The sequence below is a fragment of the Branchiostoma belcheri genome, unplaced genomic scaffold, assembly GCF_001625305.1.
Source record: "Branchiostoma belcheri isolate BF01 breed outbred unplaced genomic scaffold, Haploidv18h27 scaffold203, whole genome shotgun sequence".
NCBI lineage: Eukaryota > Metazoa > Chordata > Leptocardii > Amphioxiformes > Branchiostomatidae > Branchiostoma > Branchiostoma belcheri.
The window spans coordinates 261,443-287,263 of record NW_017803525.1 but is presented as its reverse complement, the minus strand read 5'-3'; the positions used below and the strand labels follow the sequence as shown (position 1 = coordinate 287,263).

Sequence of the window (25,821 nt, the reverse complement as noted above, 5' to 3'; positions counted from 1 at the left end):
ATACATATATATATATATATGCTGCTCGTACAAAGCAGAAGATGTGACACTTTATCATAATTTGATCACGATGGCATCAATTACTGTACGGACACACAGGTGGATCCTTCTTTGACCGTTTCTACCATGTACAGGTAACTCAGACCAATTTACACTATTTTCTAGCATCCATATGGGTCTGGTGGAGACACCATGGTTGCCAAGGGAACGGTACTGTGACGCATACGAAGCATACTGCCTCATGAAATATTCAAATGCCATTAACTCTATTGGATCCTGCCGTCCGCATTGTTGGTTCTCTATTAGTATTAGGCCGTGTTTAAGTGGAATCACCCATGGCGGTTTATATGTGGTTTACCCCGAAGCCGGTTTCAAGTGGCTCCATCTGAACGCTCCGAAATAACATTGAAAGCGCCTCGATCCCAAGCCACTTCTAGAGGTGGTTTCGAATCGGTTTCCCCGCATCGCGATTTGCGTCTGAACGCAATGTGATTTCAATGTGACTTCGCCTGGTCATGGATTACGGGATGATATTTCTTTATTTATATGCAATACCAACTGTTACGTGGCAGCAACTTAAAGAGCAGTAATTGTCAATTAATGTGTCCGTTCTAGGACGAGCTTCACCGCCTCTGCCGGGACCACCTCGGCATTCGGCCGAGATACGCTGGGAGGGGGGCATCAGCAAGCAGGTCGTTGACCTCTGAGATTAATAACACGCCACCTTGCGTGTTATCATCAAACAGCAATAAATGTAGCTCAAGCGAATTGTGATCGGACACGGTTTCACAGGAGTGTGTGGAACGTGGACCAGATGTGAGGAATGTGAGTTACCCGAATCGAGGTTTGGGTGATTCCACTTAAACACGGCCTTACTATCCGATGTCCATTGAACAGAAGGCCGGTGCAATCAGACGAGTGAAGGGAAGGCTCCGCCATTGTTGGAAAGATCAAGCTAAGTGCCTGCACACTAATTTGTGTCATCATGTGATGAAATCATCCTCATAGTAACTACATTCCTTCCAACAGATCGCGTGACAGTGTGGGGTTGTGTGGCGTAGCGTACTAGACTCGGAACCTAGAGGTCCCGGGTTCGAGTCCTGGCAAGACCGGTCTTGTGCCCTTGGGAAAGACATTTAACACGAATTTCCTCACTTAACTCAAGTGAAATGAGTATTGTCCTATTCCGTATTTGTCAACATGCGTTGGTGATGGCATATAATAAGTTGAAATAACTTGAGTGTGCCGTCACCATGTCTAGTCATGAAATGTTGGAATGAAAAAAAAACAGATCGCGTGAGAGATCAACATCTACACCCTCTCGTTCGTACCGCCTGCTATCAAAGGAAGACACCTGCAGGGTGTGTTAGGCCACACCGACTAAATTTTATGGATGACATCCTCAGAAGACCCCCAAACTAGTGCGCGCGGGTGAATAAAAGAATTCCGGTCAAAAATTTGCGGTGGTACATAGCGACATATACGACAAGCCGGCACACGCCGGCCTTTTGTGGAATTTATGAGTCGGCACTGTACGTACTGTATGTACTGAACACTTGAGTCGTGGAGCTTCAGCATAGCCTGGGTGCTATCATCCAGAGCTCCGTATTGTCGTTAACTACTTTGGACTACCCAGGCCAGTACCTTGGAGGTGTTCCTTTTCTTAGAACAGGCGAAAAACAGGCGCGGATGTCATCCATAAAATTAAGTCGGTGTGGCCTTACTGGAAGACAGACAAAAATTTCCCGACTATGCATGATGTACAAAATGACTAATAAACTGGTGTACCTACAAACTACTAAGTACCTAATACCAGCCCAGAAAAGAACAAGAAATAGCCATGCCTTCAAGTATCAGAGTTATCAACCAAAAATTGAGGTGTTCAAAAACTCATTCTTTCAGTACAGTAGGGACATTGTCATTAGATAGCTTAAACAATGTTTAGAGTTAGATGTTCAAGGGTTAGGTGTAACAAGTCGTTCGGTGTACATGTAATGTAGTCAGCTGCCGCCGCGCCGCGTGTCTCCGAACTGCGAATCTGGTGTGTTACGCCGAAGGGCTGTTATACCGGCAATACAGATACAGATACAGAATTGTCCACTGTATAATGATGAACGCACAAAGCTGTTTAACCTTCTTTCCGCTAGCTCGTTTACCCGGATTTGTTACATTCCATGCTATAGATAAATTTAATTTCATTCTAGAAGGTAATAGCCCTTATGGTAAATATATCAAAGAGTTTTAGACCTTAGAACAAGTTGATTTATCTAAAGTCTTGTACGTAGGTTCATCCTTTCTTTACCCACGTGTCTGTTTTCATGTCTAGTTAGGGACCTCACGAAACTCGTTATTGTGTCAATAAAGTTCTCTATCCATGAAAGATCTGTGTGGGGTGTGTGGGTGTCATCTCCTGCCTTGTACGAGTACAAACAGCAGAAATTACCATTGTGAAAGGCTGGCTGCTGCCATGAATATTTAATTTTTCATCACTTACTTTTAAGCTCCTTATTGAAGACATTTTCGTCACAGTTTTTTTTTTTGTTTTTGAAGCATGTTTCTCCAACACGATGCAACATGCCCTGTCAGCGACTCTATTGTGGAAGAGGGAGAGAGCGAGAGCGAGAGAGCGAGCGATAGAGTGAGTGTGTGTGTGTGTGTACGTGTGTGTAAGAGAGAGAGAGAGAGTGAGTGAAAGAGAGAGAGAGAGAGAGAGAGAATGGGTGAATAGTACGTTAGACATGACGATGGTGATAAAACGTATGTGCCGTGACACCGGCTCGGTAGTTCCACGTGCTGAGCACAATTACAAGGCAATTAACACAAGTCTCTGTAGCAAGTAATCCACGAGCATTGTAACCGACTGCATTGGACATGAATATTTTAGATGTCTTTTCTGAACTCTAAGACCAGGGATTTCGCCAGCGTGCAGGTGTGTCTGTTTTCCGTATGTTTATCAGCGCATGGTAACAGTGAGGAGGCCGTTTACACTACTGACTCACTTTCTAGGAGGGGGGATGTGATGCACCGCGCTTTTTTTAAGTGTAATAACCTGGTTCGTTAGTTGAGGTTACACGTACACACATGCCTGCCTTTTATAGACACCATCTATTCTGTATTATAAATCATTGTTGATTAGGTTACTTCGACAATGATGATGTCGTTTAAAAGGGCACTTCTACCCATGGTCGTAATGGTATAGCCCTGACAGGCTTGCTGTCAAATAGTTCATCTCCCGTCAGCCTTCTCAGTCGCAGTTGAGCTGTGAAGAGGTGCTTGAATTTTGGAAGCACCACTTTTGGCTTCAAAACCCGACTCAACCTGACCATTTGGTCACCTGTTTGTATGTTTTCCTTGCTTGTTTTGAAGTTACAAGTTAACCAACGAATACCAAAACCGCTAAATTAGACCAGCGGTTCGGTTAGTTGAAGGAGCGTACTTTAGGCGCCCAGACCTTACCGAGATACTCTGTGAGAAATGTGCGGGACGAACATGGTATTTCTCCGGGTGCTGTTCTGCGTCATCGCGATCACCTGCGCCTGGCTGGTGACTGCCGAGCAAGGTGAGTGACTGGTTACTACGTAATAACTTAGACTACAAGCAGATGTTAAAGATTCGAATATAGGCGTTTTATTGGGCATTATTACCTTCGCCAAGAAGGTTATGTTTTCGTGGCCGTGTGTCTGTGTGTCTGTGTGTGTGTCTGTGTGTGTGTCTGTCAACAGCATAACTCGAGAAAGCTTAGATGGATTATCTTGATATTTGGTAGGTGGGTAGGTCTTAATGAGACCTGGAAATGATTAGATTTTGGACCCCCTAGCGACTTGTTATGGTACTGCAGCTAAACTTCCGGTTTCGATATCTCATGATCTAGACATGCTGGGGTGACGAAATTTGGATGGTAGGTAGCCCTCATGCTGGGGAAGAAGTTACATGAGCGACTAGCGGCTTGCTCAGGAACTGCAGGGCTATCTATTTGAAAATATTCAAAAGAGGATAACTCAAGAACTGGTGGACGTATCGTCGTGATTTTTGGTATGTAGGTAGCTCAAGTGACGCTTGACATAATTCTGCGACAATTATGCAAATCTGGATCTAATTTGCATAATTAATGGGGAAATTCTATAAATCAGGTTTATTACATTATAGGACTATTCAAGCTTGTGACATATGTAATTGAGAACGAGAGAATTGTGTTGTGTTGCATAAGTGGACGTTTCCATCTGCAAGCTGGGTAAACTTCCTATTTTTAATCGGAATAAACGATCATTTTTCTGTCTCAAATACCATTGAACCTGGCAAAATATATATAACTCAGAGTATTTTAGTTCGAACATGTAAATAATTTGTCTTTACAAAAATACAAACGCAATGTGATACTTTAAAAATAGTACCTTGAAACCTCTCACCCCTTCTGATATCTCCGGCGATGGTTTTACTAAGAGAACTCCTCAGACGACACTTTACCAAATCTAGAAATTTTGACTTCGGTCAGGAAATTTTCTGTCATTTCTTCACGGGAAATTTCCAAATCTATCACCGAACAGCGAAAGAGTTTTGTTTCATTTCTTACAAAAACAACTGAACGACTGGTTAGGAAGACGTCGCGCCGGTTCAGAAGTTTTCTGTCAAGAGAAATATCGAAGATCGCGAGGGCAAGGTGAGTGTTTGTTTACTTCACGATTATTTTTCCCGCCCAAAAAATGACATAGAGCAGCTGCATATTATCTGTTTAAACTAATACAAATGCCTGAAATTAGTGAATAGTATTTGGCAGGTAGGATGACTTGCATGCCCTTGTATATTTCATTATTTACTGATTTCTCACCAAGGACCTTTTAAAAGTTACTAAAACTTCCTTCGTGAAAACATGGAGGTTAAGAACTCAACCGTGTTGTAGTTTGTTATCTGTTGCTCGGGAAAAAAAATCAAACTACTGAGAACGGGAACGCCAACGACTTTGTTCTTTTCGAGCACCGATTCGATCAAAATTCGGGCAAAAGTTTGGTATTCGAATTTTCGAAATTCGTACATTCGAATTTCGAAGCCTTGTTCCACTTTTCGAAGGTACAGCAGCAAGGACATTATGTGGGGATGGCCTGATAATAAATCCTTTCAATTCTAATCGTCTAAGCAAGGAGGTTTTGTAAAGATTTGATTTTGACTTCCTTGGTCTAAGAGATTTCATCATAGTTTGAAAACATTTTGAATGTCATAATAAAATTATAGTTTAGGGTTTTACTCATGATGTGGAATGATATACATGTGTATGATTTTCCAATATTGTTCCTAAATAACGGCAACCACATATTGTATTATATTATTATATTATATTATATACCATGAATTAATGGTCTGTGAGCTGGCAAGAAAATTCACCCAATTGTGTGAAGAATCCTCACAAACACGCCCACCTGCCCCATCCTTGTGAAACATGTTGAAAGACTCAGTCAAAAAATCTACTACCGGTAAAAATGATTGTATACGAGTGATTGCTGCTTTTGTTTACATCATATATATGCAAATTATTTAAAGACATACGCAAATTATTGGTAGGCAACCGTCACCCGCTCTTTGCCTACCGTGAAGTCATGGCGATTGCTCGTGTGGTATCATTGCATTGAACATATACATATAAAGTTTGCACAGGTATACTGTATATTTAGTGGGGACATTCATATCATCCATATAATCTTGGAAATGTTGGTACGTGCTGCAAGCAATAACATTAACAAATTTTAAAGTTGAATGTATATAACTCACTCACTCACTGTCCGGTTTATCGTCTATATAGTATAACATGTATACTATAGTTCTAAAAATATTTGTACATTCTGGTAAATTTCAGGAGAAATGCCAAGGCGTAGGAAAGTGCCCAAGAGGTTGAGTGTGTGGAAGGCAAAGCAGTAAGTGGAGAGGCTGGCTGATGAGCAGGAAGCCGAGATAACAGACCAGGAGCCAGCTGTTGAGCAGGAGGTAGAGGTCAGAGAGGAGGAGCTGTCTGATGAGCAGGAAGTAGAGGTAACAGGGCAGGGGCCAGCTGTTGAACAAGAGGTAGATGTAACAGGGGCCTGGGAGGATCAGGATGGACAGTTTATGTTTAACCCATTGACAGCAGATGATCAAATGCACCTTGCAGGTCAGTTAAACCTCCCTGTAGCAAAACCCCATAATATGAAGCAAAGGAATATCCCTCTGGGGCCACCTCGTTCTAGTGATCTTGTCAAAATAGACAAAGATGGGAACTGCTTCTATAGAGCCATAAGTCACCATATCTGTGGCACCCAAATGTATCATCATGTAGTAAGGCAGCACTTGATTCACTTTATGTCAACATTGTCTGAGGATGTTTACAGGTCTTGGTTCGACGGAGGACTAACCATGGACCAGTACCTGGCTCGTGCGGATTGGGCTCACAATGGGAAACGTCCAGGAGGGTTTAGTGCATGGGCCACAGAGGTAGAAATGGATGCAATGGCTTTATTCTTGGGAATACGCATCTTTTTGTACACTAAGTATGGCAACAAGTGGACATGGTGTAAGTACCCATCAAATGAGAATATTTATGATAAGACCATGTCAGAAACAAGTAATGCTGTGTACTTACAACATGAAAATGAGGATCACTTTAATGTTGTCACAACAGTTTTGAGCCGTAGGCAGACAAGGAGCATGTCACGGTGCTGCAGACAAGAAGGTAAAGAGGCTTCAGAAGCTACCAGCAGCAAGAGAAAGATCACACTGAGTGACAACAATGATGATGACCGGAAAAAGGCCAAGCGGGAGAGAGAAAGGAAACGGTACCAAGAAGATGAGACATATGCCCAGGCACAACGGGACAGGAAGAAGACACGGTACCACACTGATGAAGACCATGCCCAGGCTGAGCGTGATAGAAAGAAGGAACGGTACCACACGGATGAAGACTATGCCCAGGCTGAGCGTGATAGAAAGAAGGAACGGTACCACACGGATGAAGACCATGCCCAGGCTGAGCGTGATAGAAAGAAGGAACGGTACCACACGGATGAAGACCATGCCCAGGCTGAGCGTGATAGAAAGAAGGAACGGTACCACGCTGATGAAGACCATGCGCAGGAGAAGCGAGACAAAACGAAGGAACGGTACCACACCGATGAAGACCATGCCCAGGCTGAGCGTGATAGATAGAAAGAAGGAACGGTACCACGCTGATCATGAGCATGCACAGGACAAGCGAGACAAAACGAAGGAGCGTTACCACACTGATGAAGAGCATGCGCAGGAGAAGCGAGACCGCGAAAAGGATAGATATCATACAGATCCAGAGCAGAGAGATTTGAAGAAAAGAAATGTGCACATCAACAGAGAAAGAAACCAGAATTTACCAGATGTTAAGAAGGCCATTGAAAAGTTCCAGGTGGAATACAAAAAGGGACCAGAATATGTTTGCACTGTATGCCATAGGCTTTTGTTTCGTGATCAAGTTGTAATCTGTCACAAAGAAAAGTATGTTCCGGATGTCCACTTCTGTCTGTCCACGGGTAAATACATACATGAATGCACTGAAAACTGCGGCCCAAATGCATGTTCCATAGTAAACTTATCCAAGGGGAAAGAGTGGGTATGTCACTGTTGTCATGAGCACTTGAGGAATAAAAAGACCATTCCATTTGAGGCCCAGAGTAATAAAATGAAGCTCCCAGAAATACCTCCTGAGCTGAAGAGCCTCAATACTCTGGAGTCACAACGTATAGCTAAGAGAATACCATTTATGAAAGTTGCCGCTCTCCCGAAAGGGGGTCAGAAGGGAGTTATAGGTCCTGTAGTGTGTGTCCCAGCAGATGTAAGTGAAACACATGCAGTCCTTCCCAGAATGCCTACAGAAGCTCTGCTAATCAAAGTGAAACTTAAGAGGAAGCTACAGTACAGTGGATATTACATGTATAGACAGATTAGTCCAATGAAAGTAGATGCAGCTCTTAAGTATCTTGTAGAAAATAATGAACATTACCGGGGCACGAGTATTGATGCAGACTGGGCTTTGTCTTGGAACGAAGAAGAAGGGCTTGTCGAACCATCTGTTGCCGAACCCACGGTGGAAGACAACTCAGAAGCACGTACAATTCCAGAGCACGGAGAGTCAGTCAGTGAAGATGGGAATGGCATGGTAGGGCCAACCGAAGATGGTATGGAAGATGATGAAATGGACAACATTCTTCAACAGGTGAATGTGGAAGAAGCAATGGAAGAAGCAGCTCTGACTGAGGAGGAGTTACTGGACAACAGCTTTCGGGGGCTGCCGCATGATACTTGCCTTCAGCCAATAGACATAGGGCAGGAGTTTCTTGACCACCACGATGAACACATCCTGTGTGTAGCTCCAGGAGAGGGGGAGAAGCCAGTTTCTGTATTTCAGGAGGTTGGAGGAGAGGCAATGTCTTTCCCTGTTCAATTTCCCACTGGGAAGTTTTCCTTTAATGATGATCGCGATGTGCGTATTACGCCTAGCAAGTACTTCAAGGCGCGGCTTATGGGTGCAGATACACGGTTTGCAAGAGATACTAGCTACATATTCTTTGCACAATATGTAACAGAACTGCGCTTCATACAATCGAACATTTCCATATCTATGCGCAAAGGTTCGCCTACAACAAGTGATGGCCGTAGAATATCTGCTGGAATGTTGTCGAACAGAGAAGACTTACAGGTCAGATCAAGGCTATCGCTTCCTTCAGCCAGTCAGAGGTACTCCGCAATTCTGGGACAGGGCACTAAATGGATTGTATGCAATGATAAGGCAGCTTGGGATTCCAACGTGGTTTGCAACATTTTCTGCCGCAGATTTGCGATGGCCAGAAGCATTGGAAGCAATTCGACAAGATGACAGCACGGTACCAGTTAGCAATTTGTCCTGGGAAGAGCGTTGCGACAATTTGAAGAGTAATCCTGTCACTGCTGCGCGCATGTTCGATCACCGAGTCAAGCAGTTTTTCAAACACGTCATTAAGTCTCCATCGCAACCGATTGGAGAGGTAGTGGATACATTCACCAGGACAGAGTTTCAGCAGCGCGGAAGTCCGCACATACATTGTTTGTTCTGGGTAAAAGATGCGCCAAAATTGAATGTAAATTCTGAAGAAGAAATCTGCGCTTTTGTAGACAAGTATGTTTCTAGTCAGCTACCCAACCCAAAGACGGATAAAGAGTTGTTTGACATAGTTAGTCAGGTTCAAATGCACCGAAAAGGTCATACGACGTCGTGCAAGAAAGGTGGCAAGGTCTGTAGGTTTGGATTCCCTAAACCTCCAGTAAAGCAGACGTTTCTGTGCAGCCCGGTAGCCCTGCAGGACCTGACCGATGAAGAATTGGCATCCATTTCAGAAAAAAGAAGCAAGCCGAAGCAGTCCTGAAACATTTCTGGGATGTGTTGGACAAGAAGAATGAGCCAGAAAACTGCTCTACAGAAGATCTTCTAAAGGAGGCAAAGATCACCACAGCACAGTTATGTGAGGCCTTGAATTTGATGGCAACCAGGAAGCAAGTAATGCTCAGGCGTGAGCCAAAGGACATGTGGGTGAACAATTACAATCCACATCTACTGCGGGCTTGGAATGCAAACATCAACATCCAGTATGTTTTGGATGCATATAGCTGTGTCAGGTACATTGTGTCGTACATCAGCAAAGCAGAAAGAGAAATGGGAAAGCTACTCAAACAGGCCCAGAAAGAGGCAAGAGAAGGCAACGAGGATGTAGTGACTGAAATGAAAAAAAGTTGGCACCAGGTACCTTCACCATAGGGAAGTGAGTGCCCAGGAGGCAGTGTATCGAGTGTGCAGCCTCAAGTTAAAGGATTGTTCGAGAGACGTCATATTCATACCAACAGATGAGCAAGCTAATCGCCTGTCGAAACCATTGGCGGCCATTCAACAGATGGCAAGTGAGGGCAACTCTGAGGACGAAAGCATCTGGATGCCAAGCATCATGGATCGATACGAGGCAAGACCACAGGAAGAACCCTTCTGTTCAATGTGTGCTGCAGAGTTCGTCTCCGAGTATCGTGTCGTTTCTCGTTCGGGCACACAAGATAACGGTGAGCAGTCATCTAGAGGAGAAGTGAAGCATGTGCTGAGGGATAATTTGGGGGCCGTACAAAAACGTACGAGGTTTAAGCCAGCAGTCATCCGCTTTGCAAAGTTTAATAAAGCAAAAGAGCCAGAGCGATACTACTTAACATTGCTGAAGTTGTACTTGCCACACTACAATGATGCGCAGTTGAAACCACCACAATATGAAAAGTATGAAGAATTCTACTCTGATGGGTTTGCTCCTTTGTCGAATACGAATAATAAGGTTGATGCCATTGTGCATGCGAATAGGCGTAAGTTTGAACAGAATGTGGAGGAAATCGAGCAGGCTCGTAAAGACGTAGAAGACGGTAGTTTTGTAGAAGACGTCTGGGCCCAGATCTTCCCAGAACTGGAGCAAGAGAGACTCGAGTGTCAAAATAACGCAGGAAATCAAGTGAACGAGGATGAAGACACACAGGATGACATTCCTGATCTAGCACCAACTGACAGACCTAAAGAAAAAAGCTTCACCCTAGAAGCCTGTCAGACAAAGGTCCCATCAAATGTTGCAATCCCCATGATGCAGTCACTTAATCCAAAACAGCAGGAGGTTTTCTATTTTGTGCGAAAGTGGTGCATGGAGACTGCGCAGGGAAAGAGACCAGATCCATTTCATATTTTCCTAACGGGTGGTGCGGGGACTGGAAAGAGTCATCTTATCAAATGCATATGTTACGAGGCTACCAGGTTACTACAGCAGACACAGGAAAACCCTGACAGTGTCTCTGTTCTGCTTGCAGCACCCACAGGAACTGCTGCGTTCAACATTAGTGGAAGCACTATCCACCATGCGTTCCATCTGATGTGTAAGACAAAGGACTGTCAGAACCTTTCCGAGAGTACCGTTAATGCTATGCGAGCGCAATATGAAAGCCTCAAAATTGTGATTGTAGACGAGGTGTCGATGGTCGATAAAACACTCATGAAGTTTATTCACCTTAGGTTGCGTCAATTGAGACAGGGGAGGCCAAATGCACTGTTTGGAAATGTAAGCATCTTGGCAGTAGGTGACATGTATCAGGTTCCTCCAGTCAAGGGAATAAGTCTCTACAAGGAAAGAGACAGAGATATTTCCGACTTGTGGAATCCCAACTTTGAAGTAGTTGAACTTGAGGAAATCATGAGGCAGAAGGATGATGCTGCATTTGCAAAGCTGTTGAATTGAATGAGGGTAAAGAGAAAGAAAGACAAACTTTCAGATGAAGATGACGAAATTCTGTCTTCAAGGGTGTTATCTGTAGACTTTAAAGCAGATGCGCTTCACATCTTTTCCACTAACATAGCTGTTGCAGAGCATAATGACAAGATGTTGAGACTCAGGTGTCCAGATGTAAGATGTTTTGAAGCCTCTGATTTCGTCAAAGATCCCACAACAGGTTCCATGAAGAGGCGAGATCTCGCTCGAGGAGGAAAAGACGACCTCCCTGATGTTGTCAAAGTTGAGTTGGTGCTAGGGTCATGCTTTCTAGAAATGTCAATGTGGCGGATGGTCCAGTGAACGGTGCATTTGGAACAGTGTCTGGGGTAGCAGGTGGTCAGGATGATGCAAGGGAAGCTGCAACTGTTTTTGTGTAGTTTGATAACCCAAAGGCGGGCGCTCTCGAAAGGCAAAAAAGTGCAGTTCCCACAGTCTACCTGTCAATTCGGTTCCTGTACGTCAGATTGAGGACAACTTAAGCCTAAACAGTACACCTGGGGTCCGAGCGGACCCCAGCACTATATATTCTGTAATATCTTTTTTGTTTCTAAAGATTTTTTTCTGAAATTTTAGGTAATTGTCACCCACAAAGTTGTCTCTCAACACAGTGCAGAAAACTCCGTTTCTACCATTTATAAAAAAAATTATATCTGATTTTCTTTTGGGGTCCGCGCGAACCCCAGCCGGCTTTCGATCATAATGGATACACTGGCGTTCTTAAACATTACCTTATTTCCGTTTTTATATGTTTTTATGCACTCATCGTATGTCTGCCAAGTTTTCAGACATGGTGGAGTAATAGAATTAAATTTTAATAACTTTGGTGTAATTATGACGTCATATGACGTCAGAGCTAATAATATAGTCCGCCATATTGGATTTTGACCAATGACGTCATCAAATTAGCATATTCTGTGCATATTAAATGATTTAACTTTTAATATTTAATTATGTAAGATGTTATTAATGTTGGAAAAGAAGTGTAATTTAATATAAAACTCAGAAAATTTTTATGTTTAAACCAAAATTACTTCTATTTAAAAAAAATGCCAGCTAGAAACCCGTTGCCATGACAACACAAAAAAACATCAACTTACTAGTATTAAACTAATATGAACTTTTTTCCAGAGACATTTTAGGAAAGGTCCCCAAATTTGATACTTTTAGCGCAAGCCGTTTAGCCGCTATCTGAGATCAAAGTTTGGCCTTAAAAGCCCCTTCAGTCTGAAATGGGTTTAAAAATCGGGTATTTCTTCTTGTCTTCTTTTCTTCACCCAAAAATAGAAAAAGTTCAAAATGTATGATTTTTGTATGTAATGTGGACACAGAGGTTTCCACATCAGTTTGCTAAACAATTGAGCTGGTAGCATGTAGATAATTTCTAAAAATTAGCAAAAAACTGTTCTGGGGTCCGCGCGGACCCCAGGTGTACAGATTAATCAGTCCGGGAAGGTGTACTGTTGAGGGTTAAAGAACAAAAGTAAAGTCAAACGTAACCAAATTCCCCTAGCTTGGGCCTGTACAGTACATAAAGTACAGGGCATGACGACTGATGAAGTAGTAGTCTCAATGAAAAAAGTCTTTGTATCAGGTATGGCGTATGTGGCTTTAAGCAGGGTTCGTTCCATAGCTGGTCTCCAGATCACAGACTATAAGCAGGGGTCGATCTATTGTGACGAGGAATTGCAGGGGGCAATCAGTGACATGAAGCACTTCAAATTTGTATCTAATCCATTCACGAATGTTGGTGACAGATCTGAAAATGAAGTCTCAAAATTGAACATTGTCCATCACAATACCGAAGGACTTGTAGCTCATTTTAAAAGTCTGAAGTCGACGTGTTTGGTCAAAGCTGATATCATATGCCTGACTGAGACATGGCTATCAGAAAATGTGCCATCCTCTCAAGTGCAGTTAGAGAGTTTCAACATGTTTCGCAAAGACAGGCCAGGACGGCGTGTTTGTGAGGATGGTTCTAGTGCGACAAGTAATGCCCCTCATGGCGGTGTGGCTGTGTATGTTCGTGATGTATACAGGTGCTCAGAAATTCCCATCCCAGATGACATCGGTCTAGAATGTGTGGTTACCCAAGTTTCTGCTGAAGGCATGGATCATATTATTGTAGCCATTTATAGAGCGCCGAATGTACTCAAAGACCTGTTCATATCCAGTTTGGAGAAACTGTTGCAGCACTTGACTGCAGTGGAAAGAAACAACACTGTCATACTGGGCGACCACGGTGGTCAAATCTGGGCTGCAAAGTTCCCACATTTCATAGAATCCGAACTGTGTTCGATCGTGTTCGATCTGGGCAATTCGAATCAAACCCGCGTTCCATTTCGGGGTCACCTGCGGTCATTTACAATAAAGTGGCAAAACAAGCCCTTCTGCCTGAGTGCCTCGCAACAGATAAAAAAACAACACTTTTCTATAGATACAAACAGTTTCCTGGACAGTACATGCCCGCTATACTTTTTGGTGGGTATGTAACATGTAGCGAAGCTACTGTCGTATCCTTGGGTGACCTTGAATACTGTAATGATTCTTTACACCAGTATGAATAACACAATGCACACTTTCTGGCGATATGACATGTCTCCAAAACTCGTTCAAACCTGGAAACATGGAGAGTCAAACATACCCCATTTACGGCTCAAAATGACTGTAACGGTTGTCCCGAAAATCGTGTTTTAGGGATTTTTGAAAAATGGCCTCAATTTTGAATTATGGGTAATTTAGTGAGAAAAATGTCAAAAAATGCCATTTTTTCACCAATATGTCGACAAAAACTAGACTTAAAATCAGAAATTAAAAAATCCCTAAAACACGATTTTTCATCTTATTCCTAGTCTGCGAAAAATATAAAAATCGGGGATCTGGGGTAATATACGTAGCCAGGTTTGAACGATGTTTGCCTAAAAACGTGACAAGACTTGTGCTCGGAAAGCCGAAAATAATCGTCTTTCTGAGCGAAATTTTAAAAAATCAAAGATTTAACATAAAAAGCTAACATTTAAAGGATGTTAAGACGATAATTTCATTATTATTTGACGAAATTTACCCCTAAATATTATTTGTTTATTTTCAAATATTTTACGGGTAGTCCAAAACAGGCCAAAATAGCGTTTTGTAACCCGATACCTTTTCGAACGCGCATAGCAATGGGAAAGAATGCCGTAGTGACAGACCGCCGTGGACTTTAATGAGAATTTACTGTCGAGTGAGGATAACAAAAAGATTCAGTCATGTTTGATGAGAAATGGCTATGAACAGTTGATAGAGGCTCCTACGACTATGAAAGGAACTCTCATCGATCATGTGTACATGTCAGCATTATCACATGTTGTAAATCATGGTGTGATACAGACATTTTACAGCTACCATGATGCAGTATATTGTGTGTTGTGTTGTGCTCAGGTACCAGAGCAGTCAGAGGATGAAGGTAGTACTTTAGTTGTTGTCAAGGAGTACAATGTAGTTTGATGCCGAGATGAATATTTTGATTCCTCTGTGATTTGTGAGGAGGAAGGAAAAAGAGCTCCCCCCGTGATTGGGGAGGAGGGTGGAAAACCACAAGCTTGTCCGGTGATTGGGACATGGGTGGAAAACCACAAGCTTGTCCGGTGATTGGGACGAGGGTGGAAAACCACAAGCTTGTCCGGTGATTGGGACAAGGGTGGAAAAAGTAACCCCTGGTGACTGGGGTAGAGACCCCGGTTAATGGGGTAGAGACCCGATGCAAGGGGTAGATCTCAGGAATGAAAAAAAAATATGTAAAATAAATGAAAAATGACATCAACAACAACAAAAATGCTCTCTTAATTATTATAAATTTCACTAAATACCATACTTGAGTTGTCAAGGAGTACAATGTAGTTTGATGCTGTAATGAATATTGTGATTCCCCTGTGATTTATGAGGAGGAAGGAAAAAGAGGAGGTGGGTAAACCACAGAGCTCCCTCCCCCGGCCCGTGATTGGGAAGGAGGGAGGTAAACCACAGAGCTCCCCCCGTGATTGGGGAGGAGGGAGGTCAGAGCTCCCCCCCCCCGTGATTGGGGAGGAGGCAGGTAACCCCGTGATTGGGGAGGAGGGAGGTAAACCACGGAACTCCCCCCGTAATTGGGGAGGAGAGAGGTGGATAGGGGAAAAGAGAGAGGCCCCAGGCTATAAGACCCCGATGAGTGGGGTAGAGACCCCGGTGCAGGGGGTAGATCTCAGGAATGAAAAACAATATGTAAAATAAATGACGAAATGAAAAATTACATCAACAACAAAAATGGTGTTTCTTTCAATTATTATCAATAAAATTTCACTCCATACCATATTTTCTATCTAATCCAGTTTTGTTTCTTTCAGGAGACCAGTCATTTTAAGAACGTCACATTGGATTTGGCACATATCCCATACGTTTTTCTTCATTCCTTGATATACGTTTTATTTTTGTAATGCCATCAATGGTATTGTTATATTTTCCTTCCATTTTCCTTGTTATTGTCACATTCTAACTAAAAAGAAATTTCCATGTAATCCCTTGTTTAGAGATGTTCATTATTGTAACACAGTCTGTAATAAATCTATTTTTTTCTTTTGTTTCAAGGGTCAAGCAGTTACATGGTTGGAAGATCCTGCACAGAGCATACAGCAGGTAAGCTTGTGCTAAGAAGGAAGAAGAATCTACAAATATTTGACAAAAGATGATGTCAGGTGAAAATTGTTGTGTCAGTAGCAAAGTGTGCACACGTAGATTGTATTTTTTTAAGTCAAGAATTGACTAATTACAATGTATGATTTCTGCAAGGAGGTTATAGGTCCTTGGTTTCGGCTCAGCTTTTAAATCTTACTGTCCTGTTTCCTCTAGGCCTAGGTGGGACCTCTCCTAGGGAAGGAAGCAGAACTTGGTCCAGGAGAAACAGACCGGGGAGGAACCAGCCATCAGCAGAAGGATACAGCACATAGTATATGAATGGTATATAATTTTGTAAATAATTGTATATACAAGTCATGTAAATCTTCTCAAATATCAATAATATATGTAGTTACATAGAAAATGTAAGGTATACAGGTATAATTATGCCAACCATGTGTAGATTATTCAATATGAATGTAGTAGTTTCTTAGTGTATACAAGTCGTGTATAGCATATTCAACATCTGATATTTGTAGTGGCATAGTACATGTATGATATAAAATCATGTCAATCATATGTTGATTATTTCATGTATGAATGTAGTGTTTTAGAGTATATGCAAGTCATGTACATCTTATTCAATATTTATGTATAGTGTCATAGTGTATTTGATTAATGTATAGTTCAATATGTATAGTTTATATATGTATAGTTTTATAGTTAATCAATATATAGTCATGTATAGTTTCCTTTTCTTTGCAATTAGACCTTCAAAATGTATCAAATCTCATCATTGTAAGTACCTGTAATAGTATTGTGAGATAAGAGTGGTGATGTGAAATTTTGTAAGTAAAACTGTCGAGACTCAAAGTGCTTGTTCATGCATCTTTGTTCTCAATTACATAGCTACTATATAATTCATTTGAGAATATTCCAGTTTTGCACTGGGGTAAGTTTGGAATAGTCCACTTTTGCGTGGGAGGGAGATGGACTGAAATATGCTGTATTTGCTCCCAAGCAAATGTCGGCCTTTCTAGTATTAGTTTCCTCTTTTAGCCAATTTTGTATATTATTCCAAAATAGTACAACATGTGGACATTCCCAGAAAACATGAACATAGGTTTCTTCATCGTTATGGCAGAACGAACAGGAACTAGAGTCCACCAATTTCCATATATACAGGACTTTATTACAAGGTAAAAATTTATTGATCAGACGGTATTGAAAATATCTACTACTAGGATCAATTGTACATTTATATAAATTTGTGAAAACTTCTCGCCATGGTATTGGTTTGTCAAAATAGTAAAACCATGATAATCTAATTTTCTCGGGTAAACTAACTTCTTTGATAGACAAGAGAAAGTGGAGATACATGCTTTTGTTTACTTTTTTATCACGTAACCATTTGTAATTTCTTTGAGTGGGCAAACACACAAGTTCCTTCCACTTCTCACTGCTAAGTACTTTTTTCCATTTGCCTGGTATAGCAGAAATCAATTGTAAATATCTGTGTTGATCACACGTATTGGGATATTTTATACAAAATTCTGCATACGACATTAAATGTCCTTCTGGAGACAACAAATCATTAATAAAATAAATATTCCTATTTAACAATGCAGTAATGCATATGGTTTTGCCGTCAATAATAATATCAGAATTTAACCAAATTATTTGTTGTCGTATATTTGATGGCGACATAGGTTCTATGCGCTGAAATGTAAACCAGGCTTTAAAAACTTCAGCAAAAAATCCTTTTAAACAAAGGCAGTTCACCGAGGACAGTTGATAGAAAGGGAATAAACTCAAACTTAATTGAGAATGGAAAACTATTACCCAAGATGAAAACCACTCTGGGTGAAAGTAAAGTTTTGGAACCCATGATAGTATTGAATGCACGCAAATTAATTAAATTCAATCCTCCATTTTCCACAGTATTGTACACAACCTTCCTTGCGACTCGTTCAGGACCGTCGTCCCAGAGAAAGGAAAATATTTTCTTTTCATATAATTTGAAGAATAAGTCATTTGGGGATGGCAAGACTTGAAATTAATTTGTAAATAGGGGAATCACCAGGGTATTGACGACAACAACTTTACCATAAAGAGATAAATATTTATTCTTTAAGGGGCGTAGTAATCTATCCAATCTTTCCAGTCGGGGTTCAAAATTAGTACTGGTAATTGACGTTATATCTATAGGAATATTGATACCTAGTAAATCAACATCACCATCAACCCACTGTAATGGTAAATGTGTAGGTAAGCGAAAATTCGAGAGCTTCGAGGGACCTAATCGTAATATTTTACATTTATCTATATTTAAAGAAAGGCCGGAAATATTAGAAAACGCTCCAAATCAGACAACAAGGCATAAAAGGATTCTAAATTTGGTTCAAAAGGAAAATTCGAATCGTCGGCATATTGCGATATTTTTGTAGTTTTTTCATAGATCCTTAAACCCCGAATAGAATGATTTGACCTAATTTTAATTGCAAGAATCTCAACCGCCATAAGAAAAAGATATGGGGACAACGGACATCCTTGCCGTACTCCGCGATTTAAAGTAAATGGAACTGAAATATAACCGTTATTAATAATAGAACTTGTTGTTTTTTCTATACAAAACCTTAACCCATGTTATCAGTTGCGGTCCAAAGTTAAAATATTCTAAACATTTAAAAATGAAATCCCACCTAACAGTATCAAAAGCCTTTTTAAAATCAGCTACAAATACTAACCCTGGCTTGTTTTCTTGCTCATAGTACTCAATTGTATCAAGTAATCTTCTAATATTATCCCCTATGTACCTGTCTTTGATAAATCCCGTCTGATCCTTATCAATTATGTCTGCAATAACCTGTTTAATTCTCAAAGCAATACACTTGGATAAAATTCTGGTGTCACATCCTAGAAGAGTTAGGGGGCGCCAATTTCCTATAGCGGTTGGGTCCTTGTCAATGCCTTTATTATCTTTTTTGAGAAGTAGGGAAATAAGCCCTTTCCTTTGAGTGTCAGACAAACACCCGTTGTCAAAAGAATAATTAAAACAAGTTAACATTGTTTTGTTTAAAAAATATCAAAAAACGTTTTATATACTTCTACGGGTATGCCGTCAAGTCCCGGTGATTTCCCAGACTGAAATGAAAGGATTGCGTTTTTTAATTCTTCTTCACATATAAGTCCTTCACAAAGTTTTTGCTGCTCATTAGATAATCGTGTTCGATAGTCTCGGGGGAAAAACCCATTACAATTTTCATCAGTTAGGGATATTGGTATGTCCTCAAACGAATAAAGTGCAGAGAAGAAATCAACCTGATCAGATGGAATATCGTGCGGATTAGACGTAACTTCACCCGAGGGCCTCTTGAGTCTTTGTATATTTTTTCTTGTATAATTACGACGAATTAAACTTATAAAATATTTTGTACATCTTTCCCCTAACTCAATCCATCTGGATTTTGACCTTATTAAAATACCATTTAAACGTTCGTTGTACAATGATTCCAATAATTTTTGTTTACATATTAATTCATCAAGTTGTGCGGGTTGGGGAGATGCGGTATTATCGATCTCATTTTGTAAAATATTAATTTCATCATTAAGTTGCTTTTCTTTCACCAAATACTGTTTCTTTTTCCAACTACAGTACTTAATACAATGGCCACGTAAAAAGCATTTTGCCGCATCCCAAACAATCTGAGGGTTTGCGGTGTTGACATTATTTTCAAAAAATTCGGACATAACTTTTTTTGTTTGTAAAAGGAAAATTTTGTCTTCAAGAAGGGACTGATTAAATTTCCAGTAGCCCGGCCCTCGCGGAAAGTCCACAGTTACAAAAGATAAAGTGATCAGATTATGGTCCGATCTAAACTTATCTGCGATAGAACATTTAGTAACTCTGTTTAATAACGAAAAGGATATTAGAAAATAATCTAATCTACTAGCATAGAGCCCACGCCGCCAGGTATAACGGACAACATTAGGGTTTCGAAAACGCCATACATCATGCAGATCAAAATTTCCTTTCAGTTCTGAAATAGCATCAAGCAAGTTAGGGTGGTAATTTCGTAGTCGGGCCCCCGATCTGTCCATAGCGGAATTCTGAACTGTGTTAAAATCCCCAACCACAATTAGGTGTTCATCACTTATGTCGAATGTACTTATTACTTCCTCCAATTCCTTAAAAAAGGACGGAGAGTCGTCATTTGGAGCATATAAATTAACAAGACAAAAATGTAAATTATCTACCTCGATGTCTAAAATAATCCACCGCCCAGCCTCATCAGTCTTAACCTGATGAACCTGGGCGCTGGCGTTGACCTTAATTAAAATAGCTACCCCCCTTTGATTGGAAGTACCATGCGAGAAGATTACCTGACCGTCCCATTCGTTCTGCCATATATTTTCATCTCTAACAGTAGTATTAGCCTGACTAAATCGCGCTCCTGGCGGCCGCCGCCCTAGGTTGCCACCCCGGTCATTAACCTCCAGCCGAGAGCTTGTGTATACACAGGCTAACAGTAGTATGTGTTTCCTGTAAACAATATATATGGTACGGTTTTTCTTTTAACCAAGTAAAAAGCCCCCTTCTCTTTTAGGAATCCCCCAGCCCATTACAATTATAACTAGAAATATGACACTCTACCTTAGACATGACTTCTGGGAAAATAAACGTCTCGGAGAGGAAAGCCAGGAGAGGTCATCGGGGCGTCGGATTGAGTTTGATGTTGATGATCTACAAAGGAAATAAACTTGGGGAACAATTTGCCATAACACTGAGTTCAAATCAAAATGATTCAAATAATCAAAGTCAATGTCAAAGCAAAAATTAAATAGTATAAAGCAAAAAGCACTTGAAAATAAGGTTAGACATGTACTCAAACAAGAATTACGTACAAGGTACGTATTGATCAAACATGTCTGGAATCTTGAAATTCTAGCCATAAATCTGAATATTTTTTTTAGAGTAACTGAATCATATAGCTTGACAAAGTAACAAAATAATTCATATGATAATTCAATTGAGTGATTACGGTAATTCAGGTACAAAATCATATCAACAGAATCATAACTTATATAACGATATTTTGAACACAAAAATTCTATATAGTAATTAAATAAGATAACAAAATAAGATGGAACATAATAGTAATCTCTTACAAAATCCAAACTGATTGTTAACAGAGGATAATCAAAAAGATCAAGCAAATACTTCATTTTGTTCAAAATTATACTTAAATCAAAAACTGCCTCAATGTGTTGACAATATTTCATTATCATATCAATTTCTGTGGCTGAATATACACGTGAATCAGGGAGGGCTCTATAACAACAAATGTAACACAAAAACGAAAATAAAACAAGAAAATTGTTTGGCTGAACCATCAACCAGGCACGTAAAGGACAGCGCTACTCCTAAGCTTACAATTAACAAAAACACCTTAATCCATACTAAAATAAAGATCCATATTTCTGAGAGTTCATCAGATACATATGTTTAATACGGAAAATGAGTCCCATGAAAAACAAACGGCCACTTCAAAAACAGTGTCCACAAGAAGAAGACCATCACATTAGCATAATAATAATGGGCGCGCTCTGAACAGGTGAGAATTCTTCATGTGTAGAATACAGACCTTTCGATACGGAAATCGCATGTTCTACAAAAGATCAAAAAGGGCTTCTACACACCGTCATCTAACTAAGCTGTAAAAACTAAGGAGGTCTTCAATACAGACTTTCAGAGAAGTCACATGTAAAACAATCGGCCAAAACAAAAAGTCTACAAGTAAGAAGATCATACATTAGCATAATAATAATGGGCGCGCTTTGAACAGGTGAGAATTCTTTATATGGAGAATACAAACATGTCGATACGTACAGAAATCGCATGTTCTAGAATGATCAAAAACAGTTTCTTCTACACACACAGTCATCTAACTAATCTGTGAAAACTAAGGCAGGTCTTCAACACAGTCAATGTTCTTGGTTGTCTTGTCCATCAGAGTTATCATGATCCTGCAGTTAGCATCCACCCATGTGTCTCTGATCCGACCTTTGTTCTTGGCAGAAAGCGCCGCTGAGAAGATACTCATGTTCTGTCTGTTTAAATCCGCCAGGACCAGGAGAGACTTGTCTTGCTCATCGCGCTTGCCTTTCAGCTTGCTCCGTGCACGAAACACGCGGTTACGGTCTTGCCAGGATACAAACTTGACCAGCATCAGCCGCGTAGCGTTCTCCTTCCTAGTGCCGACTCGGTGTGCGCGATCGATGCACTGCGGCTGTAAATCCGCAGGCCGAGTTTAACTCTGCAAAAATTAACAAATTTATGCACACACATCTCCCCAGTTTCTTTGTTAACCTCAGGGATGCCACGAATGCGTAAACTGTTCCTCCTGGTATACTGTAGCACCCGTTCCACATCTTCCCGTAGAGACTGTACGTCTCTCGCTGTAGCCATGTCATTCAGCTTTTCGTGAACGGGTTGAAGCGCGGCTTCGATTGTGGCTTTTAACTCGTCTAGAAGCTTGTCCGCCATAGCGTCTTCTCCGGTCAAACGTGTAGAACTGTTCAAATCGTCACTACCGGACCCTGAGCGACGTTGACGTTTTTTAGACCGTGTCTTAACCATTAACCATCCGTCTAGGGACATTGACAGGGTCTTTAAACGTCGGTAAGCGTCAAATAAACGGATCGTAAGCAAAGGGTCTGAGCGCAGAAAATCCACCTACTGCACGACGGCCGCCATCTTGATTTCCGGGGCAAGAATAAGAAAAAATCGGTGTAATTCTTGCTCTGTAAAGTACATTTTTACATTTCACGCTGGTCTACGACTTACATGTAGTGTCCAAACAGAGTGTCTTGTATCATTCTTCAACACAGTGCGAACACAGTTCTTGATACAACACAACGTATTATTTAAAGCTTGTCCCATTGCGTGCTATTAGACTGAACACAGTTCTCATAAGATGTGTCCCAAGCGAGTTTCTTTCTTGTATTAACTAGTCTCTGTATATTATTATCTAATTTCATGTCGACCAAACATAAGTTGTCAGTTGTCAGTTTGTCCCAAACTGTGCCCGTTCCATTCCGTGCCTGAGCGGGCACAGAACGGGACACAGCCTGACTGTCCAGAACCGTGCCCGGAAGCGCTGTCAATCATAGTGATTGGCGGGGACCTAAACATAATTATTCACGCCCACGATTTATTATATGGTTAGATTACTTGGGATTTTGCGAGTCTGTGTACAACATGTGCTTTCAAAACGCGCAGTTTTCTCACAACGTAGCCTTATGGTTGGTCGATATGAACTTAGATGATAATATACAGAGACTAGTTAATACAAGAAAGAAACTCGCTTGGGACACATCTTATGACAACTGTGTTCAGTCTAATAGCACGCAATCTTAAATAATACGTGTCCAGAACTGTGTGCGGTCAGGCACGGCTCTGGATAGTCCCCCGCGTGTCCCAGAATGTAGATTTTCCCCAGACACGGTTTAAGACACGCGTCGAGTGTCCCAAGCACGGTTTGGGACAAGGCATCCGCGTGTCCCAAACTGTGCTCAGTTCCCAGGCACGGTTCGGGACACGTGCCGAGTGTCCCAGACCATGCCCAGACATGGTTTGGGACAAGGCACGGTTTGCATGGGACACAACACCCGTAATGTATTGTGCATAGCACTTTAGCAGAACATCTCATATAAGGTTGAATTCGCTCATATAAGGTTAACACTCTGTCTGTAGTTTCCAAATGTTATGTCGGAAAAGATATCTCCTGCAACAGGCGAATTTCTGATGCAACGTTGAGCAAAAATCCACCGAAAACCGTGAAAATACAGGGTTCTGCGCAGGCGCAGTACGTTTTGACGACGTGCTCCCCTCAAGGGGTATAACGTCCAGGGGGGGGGGCAGTACCCTGCGCGACCAGTGGTGGTGCACAAACAAACAAAAATATATAGTATGGCAATGTGAAAAGAGGAAATAATTGAAACTGTGATATATACAAAATAGTCGGCCAGGGTTAAATGTGGTTAATGTGTGGCGCTGGGATGGCCATATTGCTTGGCCACCCCAGCTTTGAACTCATCGGTTGTTGTTTCATTAACTAGATTAACTGGCAGGCTGTTCTATTCGATTACTATTCTTGGGAAATAGCTACTTCTGTAGACATCTGTTTTACATGAAAATGTATGAAAACGAAGCTGATGCCCTCTTGTGCTGTTGTTTTTTTTTAGTGAGGATGGAGTGTAATGGTATGGCGATGTGGTTGTTTATTGCTTTATACATTAGTGTTAGGTTTTGGAGTTGTCGGCGTTGTTGTAGTGTTAGCCATCCAAGGGTCATCCGGCGGTCCTCCTCCTTGAGCCCCGGCGACTTGCTGCACTGCTCCCGGCGGTCCACCTCCTTGAGCCCCGGCGGCTTGCTGCACTGCTCCCGGCGGTCCTAATCCGGGTCCCCCTCCCGGCACGACCGGTACCTGTGACATCTACCACACATCCACAATTAGATGTCTTCCTTTAGCGAGGCGTGCTAACACTTGTACGCCATACATACGCCATTTGTGGCGTCGTGTGGTGTAGTGGTACATCACTGGACTATGAAACGGGGAGACCCGGGTTCGATTCCGGGTCGTACCCGAACAAGTCCGAACATGCGCCGCGACGTTGTACCCTTGGGAAAGGTACTTTACACGACTTTCCTCACTTCACTCAGGTGAAAATGAGTACCTAGCTTCGGCTAGGGACGTCCCTCGGATAGGACGTTAAATGGAGGTCCCGTGTTTGGGAGAGCCACACCCCACGCACGTTAAAGAACCCACCACACTTATCGAAAAGAGTAGGGGACCTTCCCGGTGTGAGTGGTTCAAACATTACAGTCTGGTCTCAGGTTTGACATCTTTGAAAAGGTGATAGTCACCTGTTATGTCAATCCTTCCACAAATGTGGTAAATCGTCATAAATAAATAAATACATACTGCCCGAGCACGCCCCGCCTGCGAGAAGAACAGACCTCAGCATGACGAGAGGCAATGCACGTGCAACGACAGACAACTCTCATACACATGTGCGAACTTGCCAACAATTCCAAATCCATTCTAACTCCAAAATTCACCAACAAAAAAACAAGGGAAACCTCCAAATGCACATCAACCTTCCACCTCCTCACTCCCCGAGTCTTTCCTCGCCCCTGGAGCCCGGGAAGAACCACTAGAAGGCTGGCAGTCTGTCTTGCACGGTTTTTCACCCACCTGCTCACGGATGAAAAATAGCCTTTCACATAACTTATAAATTTTGCTATTTGTATCGACTAATATATTATACAATGTAATTTCTTTTCGCAGACCCGGCATGGAGGTCAGTTGACGGTCTGCTGAAGTTCGTGTCTGTTGGGTCCAGGGGAGTCTGGGGAGTGAATCGCGATGACGACATCTTCTATCGTTCGGGAACCTTGGAAAATAAAGCGTCCTCGGGCAGCGGCTGGGTGAAGATCGAGGGGAAACTGAAGCAGATCTCATCAGGACACTCCGTCTGGGGCGTCAACGCCAATGACGACATCTTCATTCGACAAGGTCAGAATTTGAAGATCTCTTAAGAACAATAATGTCATGAGATATTCCATAGACATATAAGGCGTTATTACTACATAAAAAGTAAAGAATAGAAATTGGTAACAAAACGCAAATCTCAACGCCCCAACTTAAAGCCAACAGACTACTTAAAACGCTATACTAAAACGGGATAAGACTCAAGCATTTTGGCATTTAAAATTACTTTGCGCTACAATTTTTCTGAAGCAAACGTCTTATATGCATCTTATCTAATGATATGGTCCAATGACGTCATTAGATTGGCATAAATTATTGATTTGTATTGAAAT

General features: G+C 41.6%; 4 protein-coding genes across 4 annotated transcripts in view; all 4 read left to right on the top strand.

Annotated features, from left to right (window-relative positions):
• The first annotated feature begins 6,729 nt into the window (after positions 1–6,729).
• Positions 6,730–7,319, top strand: LOC109469450. The gene is made up of 2 exons (XM_019767970.1): positions 6,730–7,085; positions 7,252–7,319. The coding sequence occupies exons 1-2, from the start codon at positions 6,752–6,754 to the stop codon at positions 7,317–7,319; spliced, it is 402 nt and encodes a 133-aa protein (XP_019623529.1). The 5' UTR covers positions 6,730–6,751.
• Positions 7,320–8,921: 1,602 nt separating this feature from the next.
• LOC109469459 lies at positions 8,922–11,327 on the top strand. Its single transcript, XM_019767978.1, has one exon. The coding sequence runs from the start codon at positions 9,912–9,914 to the stop codon at positions 11,271–11,273; it is 1,362 nt and encodes a 453-aa protein (XP_019623537.1). The 5' UTR covers positions 8,922–9,911; the 3' UTR covers positions 11,274–11,327.
• Positions 11,328–12,855: 1,528 nt separating this feature from the next.
• LOC109469460 lies at positions 12,856–15,076 on the top strand. The gene is made up of 2 exons (XM_019767979.1): positions 12,856–13,541; positions 14,505–15,076. The coding sequence occupies exons 1-2, from the start codon at positions 12,876–12,878 to the stop codon at positions 14,787–14,789; spliced, it is 951 nt and encodes a 316-aa protein (XP_019623538.1). The 5' UTR covers positions 12,856–12,875; the 3' UTR covers positions 14,790–15,076.
• Positions 15,077–15,221: 145 nt separating this feature from the next.
• The window catches only part of LOC109469449 (tectonin beta-propeller repeat-containing protein 1-like), a 20,080-nt gene continuing 9,480 nt past the window's right edge, over positions 15,222–25,821 (top strand). The window contains exons 1-2 of the mRNA XM_019767969.1: positions 15,222–15,402; positions 25,286–25,513. Of these exons, the coding sequence (XP_019623528.1) occupies positions 15,222–15,402; positions 25,286–25,513 (409 nt within the window). The remainder of the gene's footprint in view (positions 15,403–25,285; positions 25,514–25,821) is intronic.